The sequence below is a fragment of the Littorina saxatilis genome, linkage group LG4, assembly GCF_037325665.1.
Source record: "Littorina saxatilis isolate snail1 linkage group LG4, US_GU_Lsax_2.0, whole genome shotgun sequence".
In the NCBI taxonomy this organism is placed as follows: domain Eukaryota; kingdom Metazoa; phylum Mollusca; class Gastropoda; order Littorinimorpha; family Littorinidae; genus Littorina; species Littorina saxatilis.
The window spans coordinates 50,268,520-50,281,215 of record NC_090248.1 but is presented as its reverse complement, the minus strand read 5'-3'; the positions used below and the strand labels follow the sequence as shown (position 1 = coordinate 50,281,215).

The window sequence follows — 12,696 nt, the reverse complement described above, 5'->3', positions numbered from 1 at the left end:
AGGCACTAACTTAAGGTGAATCGTGTCAGTATGACGTACATGAGATACGCACCTAAGTTGAAAATCGCTGTGACTTGACAGTTCGTGTGAGATGAATTTAATCAGTATAATGTACGGGGTTTCGTAAAAGTCTGTGACGTCACATTTTACGCGATGTGAATTATGTCAGTATTTTAGTGCCAAAAGACATGCACCTCAATTGTAATTCACTGCGACACTTCAAACACTTTACGCCAGATGAATAATGTCATTCGGTTTAAACAATGTTTTATTAAATCAAACATGGTACAACAATACAACGATAAACAATAGGGACACGAACTCAAGCGTACGCTTATATTACGCGCCCTATATAGGGGAAAGTCCCCAAATACCGAACACTTAAGCAAATCTGCCATCATCTCAAAAACAACAGAAGACAGACCGTTTTTGAATGTGAATTTTAATAAAGTAATTGACCAGCAACATTCATACCACTTTTTGTGGACAGAAATCAACATAAAAGAAAGTTATCTTAAATTCATTTTTTTTAGAATATGTTCGGAATTACAACACCTGTTCCCTAACTCCGAACACAGAGGTTCAAAATCCGAACAGCAAAAACCAATGTTACTTTGACTGACAAACATCGCAAAAGTACCCTCTTTGGCTTTCTGTTGTTCCAGCGCAATCCACATGTACCCATTCTGAGCACATCAAACACTGAATCATGTCCTCACAGGTGCATTCTCGGCACAAAAAACCAGACTGACGCTTGTTTTCTTGTTTCTAGCTTTCTGTTTCTCTGTGTTCTCTGTGTGGCTTTGATTTGCTTGTTTTCTTTGTTGGTTTTTGTTTTGCCTGCCACTCTTCAAGTTTACGTTTGTATGGACTTGACGTGATAAGTTCAGCTTCTGTTTTTCTGGATTTTCGTTTCGCCGCTAATTTCTGTTGTGAAACACTGGGATTGTGAGAAATCAGCGCCACTGAAACAGCTGACTCAAGGACGCAGTCATAGTGTCCTGCATTGTCCCCATGAGGTGGAGTAAACAGGGAGTGACTGCATGCGAGATGATAAACTAAGAGTAATACCTAATATACTGGACTCGCAGCGAAATATACAAACAAAATAATGAGGTGAGTGAAGGAGAGTCACTGGTTGAGCCAAAGAGTCATCGTATTTGAGAACGTTCCCAGACTCTGCATTGATGATGTGGATGGGCTGCTGCAACACCTCACTTGTAGCAGAAATGTCCATGTCTCCCACTGAAGCAGTTGAATGAGCCATGTGAAGAATCTTTTCTTCTAGGGAGAAAAAAGCGAAAGATGATGGCATGTCAAAGTTTATTGCAGCTGACACTTCGCGGAAGCCTTCAATGTTGCTGAGCATGTGACTGGTCATCTTTTGTCTTAGAGCATCAGCTTGGATCTGTTCTTGTATTTTCGTGTGACACTCTGAAGGTAACCCATTACCGTCCCTTTCTGCAGTTTGGAACGCAGGAGTGTTGCCGATGACAATGGATCTAAAAAAGCAGCGTCCATCGGGATTGGTTTGGATAACTGTTTTGTTTGGAAGTGCCAAAAATAGGCCTATGTCTTACTCAGAGCATGGGCTAGGTGGCTCAGAAAGTGGGTCTACTGGATGTCCAGTTCGCCCAGAGAGGGGTCTTGCTGGTTCAGAGGGGGGTCCTGCTTGTTCAGAGGGGGGTCCTATTGGTTCAGAGGGGGGGTTCTACAGGCTCAGCGGAGGGTCTTGGTGGTTCAGAGGGGGGTCCTGCTTCTTCAGATGAGGAACCTGCTGGCTCGGAGGATTTTTTGTCTTCATTGAAAATATGTTGAATTCCATTTCTGCTCGCTATTTCGTATGCAAGTGACATAACGTCTTTTCTGGTCAGGCCAAAAAACATCCTCTCACATTTAATGATATGGTCAACCAATTCTTTTTCTATTGCTGGGGGAAGAATGGACGGCCTCCCCAAATGTTTTGTATCACCCATGGCATGTTCGTATTTTCCATCAAGATGATCTTTAAGTGTTGTGGGTGGGATTCCATACGCTCTTGCAGCTGCTCGAAGTCCAAGTCTCTTGTCTATGACAGCTGCCATGGCTGTTGCCAGTGACTGCGTTGACCATGTAGCCCTGCACAATATACCGGTACACCAAGTATTAACAACGCTCATCACTCTGTACTAACTAGATCTACTTCTGGCATACACATGCACAGAAAATAAAAAGAGAAGAGAAGAGAGAGAGAGAGAGAGAGAGAGAGAGAGAGAGAGAGAGAGAGAGAGAGAGAGAGAGAGAGAGAGAGAGAGAGAGAGAGAGAGAGAGAGAGAGTCAAAATCCGAACACACAAGTTCAAATACCGAACACTGTTCGGTATTTGAAACATGGAGTGTTCGGTAATTGAAATCTACCTAACTATTTTAAAACCACGGGGCGCTCAGGCAAGATCTAAGACGAATGCTTTCAAACAGACATATTTGGCAAGCAGATAGATCACACTGTTAATTTCAACCATAACTTTTCACAAAAAGCGACTCAAATTCATACTAGGATCCTAGTCTGCTGTGAGTCATAAAATCATAAAATCACTCACCGTTTTTTTTTGCCGCCTTTATCCGCCATGATTTTTGGTGCAGGATAATCAGGGACGGTACTCTATCACCTCGTGCAGTCCAATTTGAGTAGTCACCTCTTGTTTTCGAGAAATCAGCTGTTCGGTATTAGGCACCGTTCGGTATTTGGGGACTTTCCCCTACGTAGTTACAAATTAACAAAAATATGATGTCGGACAAACATTACTTATAAACTATGGAACTATGTAGGTCAACAGCATAGTTGAAGCAAACCAAAAAGAACAGGAAAAAGCTAGCAGGAGGATGAGGGGGATGGTGGAGGTGGGACGAAAGAATGGTAGGTACATATGAAAGATGAAGGTGGTTAGCGCATACAAAAAGAATATACATAGTACATTGTAAACTGTAATCCAGTGGCAAATAAGCAGTAGTTCGCTGAATATATAATTGAAAAATGTATATAAAATAAGGGTTGTTGGCATGGATATGCGTACTGAGTCAAATTAACAAAAACGACCAGATTTACAGATAAACGATTGGACACTTTCAAAAATAATCTTGTTGGTGCGAAGAGAAAGGTTTTCGCTACCATTTAACAATATTTCAACATGTCTGTAATGTACAGGTAGTGCATTTATTGTAGATAGGCGAGCGTCTACGTACAGAGGGCAATGTGTCAAGTAATGGTCAGCTGTTTCATGCAGGTAGCCGCAAGCGCACTGCGGATTTTCCTGTAAGTGGCGTTTGCACAGGTCAGAATTCAAGTTACTCATGTTTAGGCGCATTCTGCAGTGATGAATCTCTTCCAGTCGTTTACCACAGTAGTAATAGGCAGGTACGTTATAATCAGGAATAGTTAGATAGTGTTTGAATTCGCTAATTGAGTTAGTTGTTTTGATGTTGTCTGGCAAGTTGTTCCAAAGGACAGTGGTAGATGGTATAAAAGATCGACGGTATAATTCAGTTTTGCAAGTGGGAACTCTTCTTTCTGATGGTCTTCTTCGATGATAGGGGTTAACATCAGAAGTTAAAGGTGGCAAAAGTTGTGATAAGTAATGAGGACATTTGCCAAATACCATCTTGTAATATAAGATGAGTTTGTGTCTGCTCCGTCTTTCTTTTAGGTTACAAAATCCCCTTTCTTTATACAGTTTTTCGTGGCTGGTGCCGCGTACACCACCGATTATAGTCAGAATGGCTTCCAAATGTAATTTTTCCAGTGCAGTTTACCAGTACTCGGTGCAGTTGTCCCATAGGATGTCTGCATAGTCAAAATGTGGAAGAACGAAGGATTTGTACATAGTTTCCAGACTTTTACGATTTAATCTGTATTTGTAATATCTTAAACAATTAATTAAGAGGGTGACCTTTTTTACGATGCTTCTCACTTGGAAGTCCCATTTACAATTATTCTGCAAAATTACGCCAAGATGTTTATGTTGGTTCACGTTTTCCAAAACAATATTATTAAAAATGATTGGTTCGGTTGGTATATTATCACGTTTTATGTCTAACAATTCCGTTTTTGCTTCGTTAAATTTAACTTTCCACTGTTTTGCCCAGGTACTAATTTTATTTAGGTCTGCGTTCAAAGTCTGCGCTCGTCTAATTGGATCTTCTAAGGACATGGACATGCTCGTGTCATCAGCAAACAACTTTATAACAGATTCAGTATCATTCACAATGTCATTAATATATATCAGGAATAACAAGGGGCCAAGAACAGAACCTTGTGGAACACCTGCCGGGATACATTTTAATGCAGACTTAGCACCCTTAATAAAAACAGCCTGATGGCGATTTGTTAAATAATCGTGAAACCATTTTAACAATTGTCCTCTTATTCCTGCTAGTTCCAGTTTATATAATAACCCTTTGTGCCAGACTTTTTCAAATGCTTTTGACACATCACAAAAAACAGCTTGAGTGGTAATTCCCATATCGTAATTTACACAAAACTCGTCACAAATCGAAGCCAGCTGACAGATGATAGAGTCACCAGAAATAAATCCTGACTAGACTGTGCAGGTGATAATATATTATTTCGCTGTAAGAAGGTGTAAACATGGCTGTGGACACAGCGCTCCATTACCTTCCCAACACAACTTAATAATGAAATTGGTCGATAATTGTTACAACAATCGGCTGGGCCGGCTTTGTAAATAGGAGTGACATGAGCCGTCTTCCACAAACTAGGATATATACCTTCTCTAAGGCTTCTGTTAAACAAATATGTCAGGGGTTCTGCTATGGCGTCTACAGCAGCAACTAGAAGTCTATTGTGAATAAGATCCGGACCAGTGGCTTTACCTGTATCAAGGCGTTTAATAACCTCTTTAACCTCATCGACTGTAAGATTAATCTCATTAAGTTCGCTGTCTAAAAAATCAGCTTGAGGCAAATTGTCGTCTGGGGTTTCAAGAACGGAATTATGTATGAAAAAAATGTTCAGAACGTTGGCTTTTTCCTGATTTGACTGGTAAATCATATCTTGCCTTCAAAATTAATCGGAGGAATTTCATCAACACCAAGCCCTTTCTTGTCCATGAATGACTTTACCAACTGCCACCACTTTTTAGTACCAAAGGAACCTTGGTCGGAAATACGTTCGTCTAACTCAATATAAAATTGCTGGACTCTGGGGTAATCCAGAGTGCGTCTTTGGGGCGTACAGTAACTTCTTTAACCGGCATGAACTGCTTTGCAACATTCATAAATGTTCTACTAAAATCGTCAATACTATCATTAAACATTTCATTCGTCACCATACCTGTCCAGTCAACTTGTGAAAGAGCGTTACAAAACCCTACTATATTCAATTTATCGTAATTGTAAATAGTTCGTTTGGAGGAGTTACTCACATTTACAGTACTTTTTAGTATCGCCCGTGGCACGCTGTGGTCGCTGCAAATTGGTGGCAGAACATCTACAGATTTAATTAGTTGTGGCGTTTGTGTAATTATGAGATCTATGCAGGTACTGCTTGTTTCAGTTATACGTGTGGGAACATTGACAAGTTGACAGAGCTGATATGAATGCAACATATTGAAAAAATTGTGAGAGGGAAAACTTATAAAATCAACGTTAAAATCACCACAAATTACAAACTTCAATACCTGAATATTTACTTTTCTTAAATTTTCATCTACTAATTCCCAATATTGAACATTTCCATTCGGTGGACGGTAGAATGAACCTATCAAAATACTTTCTTTATTCAATTTTATATCAACCCACACGGCTTCTAGGCCGACGACGTTAAACTCAGGACGGGGTTTATGATACAAATAATTCTTTACATAAATTGCTACTCCGCCATAAGGATGGTCTGGACGGTCAAGTCGAATAGGGGGGCTAAAATTTGGAATCAATAATGAGGAATTATCATCAGAATGCGCTAGCCATGTCTCCGAAAGTGTTAAGACATCGTGCCGTTGAACTTCGGGCTGCAATAAATTAATTGTATTCCTAAGGCTTCTGACATTAATGTGTACGACACTGATTTCATGCTCGTGTTCAGGACCTGGGTTCTTTTCTACATCCCCTGATAAGTACAACGTCGACTGTGCAAACGGGGTTACAAGACTTGACTGCGGGTCATTAAAATCAACATTATTTGTTTTTGCCAGCTTGGTGTTGTTTAATAAAGCTGACCAGTTTTTAAAGCTGAAGGTAACACAACAAAAAACGAACAATGATAACGGAACGCGGGCTGATGATTTAAGTGAAGTTAAAATCACAAATGGTAACACAGAAGATTCACATAAGAAAGCAAGTTTGCGACAGAGAACTACTGCTTTTCCATAGAAACACCCAATTCTGGCCCTGTACATGCTTAAATTAACTGACATATCCTATCAGGATCAGGAACATAAAAATGGCCAGAGGGAGGGTGTATCTGCGGGCTGGTCTGAGAAGAATTGCGCTACAAAAAGACAACAGAAAAAACAAGGGTAAAGTTTGTAAAGAGGGTTCAAAAACAAGATTAAGTAAAGAACGTATATATGTTACAGGCATTAAGTGAAACCAGGCATTACGCGTAATGCCTGAAATGTTCAGGCATTACGCGTAATGCCTGTGACCACTAGGCATTACACGTAATGCCTAAAAATACCAGGCATTACACGTAATGCCTGAAATTTGACTCTCAAAATTACGCTTATTGCCTGAAGCAATTCAGGCAATACACATAACATAAAATAATAATAATAATAATAATGGTGATTTCTATAGCGCTTTCGAACACACAAAGCGCTTTACAAAAGCAATAACAACATCATTACCAGAATGACGCCATTGACGGAATAGAACACAATCATAAACACTTTACAACAAAACCAAAAACAAAACATAAATGTTACAAAAATCCAGAGGCTCTTACAGGAACGAACTCTCAGTATACACAACAATTATAATGCACACACACACACACACACACACACACACACACACACACACACACACACCCACCCACACATGCCCACACACACGCACACACACACACACACACACACACACACACAGTAAACATTGTTCATCCAAAAGTGCACATTCACAGGGTCGCGACAACTACATCATCAACATTAACCTTCTAGAATGCTTCTCTGAAGAGGTGAGTCTTGAGATTTGCCTTGAAAGAAGGCAGAGATGGGCTGAGACGTAGAGACAAAGGGAGTTTGTTCCAGATATGATCAGCTGCGACTGAAAGACAGCGGCCACCATGATCGTCCCTCTGATACTTAGGAGCTTTGACAAATTTATTTTGGGAGGCAGAGCGGACAACCCTTTCAGGATTGTTTTTCTGCACGAGATCGGACAGGTACTGTGGAGCCGTGCCCGCGGCAATTTGATAGAATATGCAGCAGATCTTGTATTTAATTCTTTGTTCGACTGGAAGCCAATGTAGCTGTTTGAGTAGAGGCGTGACGCTTTGTTTCATAGGTGTTCGAAACACGAGTCTAGCGGCAGCGTTCTGGACTAGTTGCAGGGGCTTGGTGACAGATTTGGGACATTCAGCGAGCAGTGAATTACAGTAGTCTAATCTAGAGAGTATGCCGGAACAGACTAGTCTTTTGGTTGCGTCTTCGGTAAGGTACTGTCGAATGGAACCTATACGCCGGATCTCCATTCGCGCTGCTTTACATGTTTGGACTACATGCTGTTTCATGCTAAGATCTTTGTCAAAAAAGACTCCGAGATCACGGGATGTATCCGAGAACTTGATGTCAATATTGTTCAAAGAGATGGCCTGTGGGAGTTCTGAAATAGACTTAGCATTGGTAGGGGTGGAGTATGAAAAACGCATGGCTTCAGTTTTGTCGTCATTTAGTTTGAGTTTGTTCTCTTCCATCCATGCCCCGACATCTCTCACACACTCCTGTAGCGACAGAACCAAATCTGGGTACTTGTCATGCCTATTGCACTGAACAGTTATCCATTACCTCTTGGATGACGGTGAGAACATGTTTTAGGACAAAGTGTTGACAAAATGTCATGGTGTGAATATAATAATGAGTGATGGTTCGCAATGCAAAATAATGTATTTCTGACATAGTGTTCACCACAGTTTGAATTTCACGTAAGTGTGAGTGTATGTCACAATGGAAAGCCGAGGTCCAATATTTCCAGTCGAGTTTTCACCAGTTGCTTATTCGTCACCATGGAGGATAATGAAAAAGAACAATTGTTTACTCGACGTTTGTTTGAACATTATGAAAAGGACGGCAGAAAGTTGCTCCCGAAAGCTGTGTACTTCAGAACAATCGAAGAAGTAAAAGCTGCCTTCCAGAAAACGACAAAGTCACGTCATGAGTATCGTGCATCTCTAGGGAAAGTAAGTGATGTGTGGTGTTTGTCAAAAACAGATTTGAGTGTTGGTATTCAGCTCTACGTCTATCGTGAAACAATACTGAAACCGGGTTATCTCCAATGCTGTCTCTGATAGAGTAATTGACACATAATTATAATGTCAAAGGGAGGTAACAAAAAAAAGGCTTAGGACACTGACTGTATCGTTCTTGCTGGAACAAAAACAGCTAATAAGAAAATTGCGTTGTGTTATTTCACAAACCGGGGCTGTTGAAAGCTACGATATCAAATTAGTATTAATGTTCGGGGTGTTGCAGGTAGCTTTGTTTCCTCCTTGGGGATGAAGCTACCAGGGGAAGGGATTGTGTTGGAGGTGCGGGTAGAGGGGTAGCCCTCCCGGTGCTCCCCCTTGGACCTCCCTAGTCTAGGACCCTGGGTCTTCGCGAGGTGGCCATTGTGGCGTAATCCCTCCGGACTAGCATAACGTTTCCCTATCCCAAGACCGACCGTGCGTGGTCTATGACCACATCCTCTACGAGGTGACCCTATCAACTAGGCAGCGAAAGCCCCTAGGCGAAACACGGCGGATCTAGAGGAGAGAACCTCGATAAAAAATTTGAGCTGCCATGAAGACGGAGCATGTTGGCTGAGGACAGCGGGCAGACCTTCTGTGCCGACACCCATCTACAGGAGAAAACCAGGCATGCACGCATCAAACCCAACATGGCCATACAAACGAAACGAAAGTATTAATGTTCGCTTGAGAAACACTGTGTAAACGGGGTTTTTTTTCTCATAAGGAAGATTTGTTATTATCATTCGACGTAAGTTGTTCATGATCTTTTGTAGTTTGAATGTAGCGCTCGGGTACATTGACATGTTGTTGTTGTTTTAGCAAGATAAATTCAATCTGGACCCTGTCCTACGTGTTATAATTATATCCGACTCACTGCCGAGAGTTATGGTATATTGTTTACAACGTTGATAAACATGTCCTGTTATTGCCATTAAATAGTTGTCATTTACTTTAATTTTCAGATTCGAGGTATTAAGATGCAGTGACATCGAAAGGCTTGTACAGAAAAGGACTGACACAGCTGAGGAATCCATTCTCTACTATGCTACCCTTGAAGAAACATACGATATCGTCAAGAGAGCGCATGTGGCCACAGGCCATGGCGGTCGTGACCGCATGGAGAAGGAGTTGCACAAGAAATACGACAACATACCACGCCACGCGCGCGATAGAACTTTACAAATCTTTGTGCGCAGAGTGTTAGAAGAAGAAGAAACGAGCGAGAGTCAAAGGTGTTGTTGTTCGACCGATTCTATCAAACGATATTCTATCCCGGGCTCAGATCGATCTTATTGACATGCAGTCGCTGGCTGACCGAGGTCATAAATGGATTTGTGTGTACCAAGATCATGTCAGCAAACTCTGCATTCTAAGACCAATGAGAACCAAAAGAGCTTCGGAAGTTGCGAGTCACATCCTAGACATTTTTCTATCATCAATCATAAATTACTAGAGTAGTGTATGTGTGTGGGGACGAGTGCATGGTGTTACACAAGTACATGGTGTTGCACACGTAAAACATATCACAATGAATGCACACAATAACAACGACAACAACAACAACAACAAATCAACAACCACAAACCACCACCCACCAACCAACCACGACCCACCACGACCAACTACCAAACAACCAACCACGACCCCCACCACCAACCACCAACCACGACCAACTACCAACAAACAACCCACAAACCACCAACAAATAACATCAGCAGAAACCTCACCAACGACAATTGCAGAGAGGTTTCAGGCATTATATACGTTTAGGCATTACGTGTAATGCCACCGCAACACGGTGGCCTAGTGGTAAGGCGTCCGCCCAGTGAGCGGGAGGTCGTGGGTTCGAACCCCGGCCGGGTCATACCTAAGACTTTAAAATTGGCAATCTAGTGGCTGCTCCGCCTGGCGTCTGGCATTATGGGGTTAGTGCTAGGACTGGTTGGTCCGGTGTCAGAATAATGTGACTGGGTGAGACATGAAGCCTGTGCTGCGACTTCTGTCTTGTGTGTGGCGCACGTTAAATGTCAAAGCAGCACCGCCCTGATATGGCCCTTCGTGGTCGGCTGGGCGTTAAGCAAACAAACAAACAAACAAACGTGTAATGCCTAGTGGTCACAGGCCTGAACATTTCAGGCATTACAAGTAAATGCCTGGTTTCACTTAATGTCTGAAACAGGTTTCAGGCATTACGTGTAATGCCTGACAATGATTTTCAGGCATTACACGTAATGCCTGGTATTTTTAGGCATTACGTGTAATGCCTAGTGGTCACAGTGGTGAACATTTCAGGCATTACGCGTAATGCCTGGTTTCACTTAATGCCTGTAACACATACACGGCTCCATATAAAATAGAGTAAAAGTTGGCAACCTTACTGAATCCGTGGAACCAAAAAACACATGAGAGCACAGCCCGTATCCACCACAAAGACATTAGAACTGAGAGCTACAGAATCCTCGCTCAAGGCTGTCCGCCATCTTGGCTGTTGCTGTTGTGTGTTTGTGTCTTTCCACATCTGACACTCCCAATGACAACCTTTAATTTAAGCTCCTAAGGGAAGCATACTAATGTATGCATGACATCACAGGGCTTTTGCTAGTATGTATTTTTGTTTGCAAGTTTGCCGCCGAAGTTCCGAAGTTTACGTTCAGCATTTCTTGAGAAATTGAGTCCAGGATTTGGTATGAAATGATACGAATTATGAATCAGTTTAGAATAAATGTATAGTTCCTGTCACAAAAGTCGCCATGGTAAAAGTTTGTTGACTCTCATTTCACGATAGAAAACAGTATATGTTGTAAGTCTGATACATAAAAATGGGGAATCCGAAAGCCCGAATTCAAAAACCGACTAGAATTCTTCAAGTCTATTTGGATTATGTAAAACTTTAACGTCTTTTTCTTTGTCCCGGAAGATTAAAGCGATCCACAAAATAGTAAATGTTTTACTGCAGGACTAGAACACATAGCCACCCAAAAGGTTCCAGACCTATGCTATCACATATTTTTTATCAATACAGAAACAAGTACAGCCGCACTGACACACAGAGACAAAGACAGACAAAGAAACACACACAGAAACAGAGACAGACAAAAATAACAGACACAGAGTGACAGACACGTTCACACTTTAACAGAAACAGACAGACATACAGACACCCACACACACACCAGTTCACACACACACACACACACACACACACACACATATTCTTGTAGAACCATAACCACCAACAACAACAACAACGCAACAACTGACCTTGTTGGCTGCCAAGCGCCGTTGTAGCGATAGAACTCAGCATCCTGAGCATCGATTGGATACTCGTCGAACAAACCCCAACGGAGATGGGCCCACTCGTGAACCAGAGTTTTCTCTGTAGACAAACATAGCGTATGTTCATGACGAGCGTCTCACCAGCGATATTCTGCGAGTATTATTTGATATACGTTTTGCTTGTTTGTTGTTTCTTTGCTAGCATGTTGTTGGTTTTTGGTTTTTATTTGCTTGTTTGTTTGTTGTTTTTCTCTGTTTGTGTGATTGTTTTCTTGTTTGTTTGTTGTTTTTCTTTGTTTGTGTAATCGTTTTCTTGTTTGTTTGTTTGTCAGTTTTCCTGTTCAATCTTTCTTTATAAATAACTGTATTAACTGCTGTCAGAAGCCTTATATACTAGTATTTCAACCACTTGTGCTGCTGTCCATTTTTTCCGTTAAATTCAGTCCCTCGTGTATTCAACTGGGACCACAAAGACAACACAAAAGAAACTTTTACTCTGTGTGAGTGTGTGTGTATGTGTGTGTGTGTGTGTGTGTGTGTGTGTGTGTGTGTGTGTGTTTGTGTGTGTGTGTGCGTGCGTGCGTGTGAGTGAATGCGTGCGTGCGTGCGTGTGTGTGTGTGTGTGTTTGCGTGTGCGCGTGCGTATGTACATGAGCATGTGCCCGTGTGCCTGTGCATGTGCGTGTCTGTGTGTCTATGTGTTCATCTGAGCGACTCTGCATTACGATGAACTTGACCGGCGGTCATCTAAATATATCTACATGCATATAATCATCAAAAAGACAGGAGGGCATAAAATCTCTCATTGCGTTAAGCTCAGACCAGCAGGACAAGGAGGAAGAGAGGGTTTAATGGCTCCTGTGTTTAGGCATGGAACCGACACTCGGACAATGCCTACCTGGCTGTCCCCACTTATGTATGACGTCATCATCGAGCAGGTAGGAGGGCGTGAGATGGATGTACAGTCCGGGCTGACCG

At 41.8% G+C, this 12,696-nt stretch overlaps 1 protein-coding gene across 1 annotated transcript in view; it reads right to left on the bottom strand.

Moving 5' to 3' along the window:
• Nucleotides 1-12,696, bottom strand: part of LOC138965003 (calcium-activated chloride channel regulator 1-like) — a 60,727-nt gene that overhangs the window by 26,026 nt on the left and 22,005 nt on the right. The window contains exons 3-4 of the mRNA XM_070337125.1: nt 12,617-12,696; nt 11,704-11,818 (exon numbers count right to left, since the gene is read on the bottom strand). The exon at nt 12,617-12,696 is cut by the window's right edge and continues 65 nt beyond it. Coding sequence (XP_070193226.1) covers nt 11,704-11,818; nt 12,617-12,696 — 195 coding nt within the window. The remainder of the gene's footprint in view (nt 1-11,703; nt 11,819-12,616) is intronic.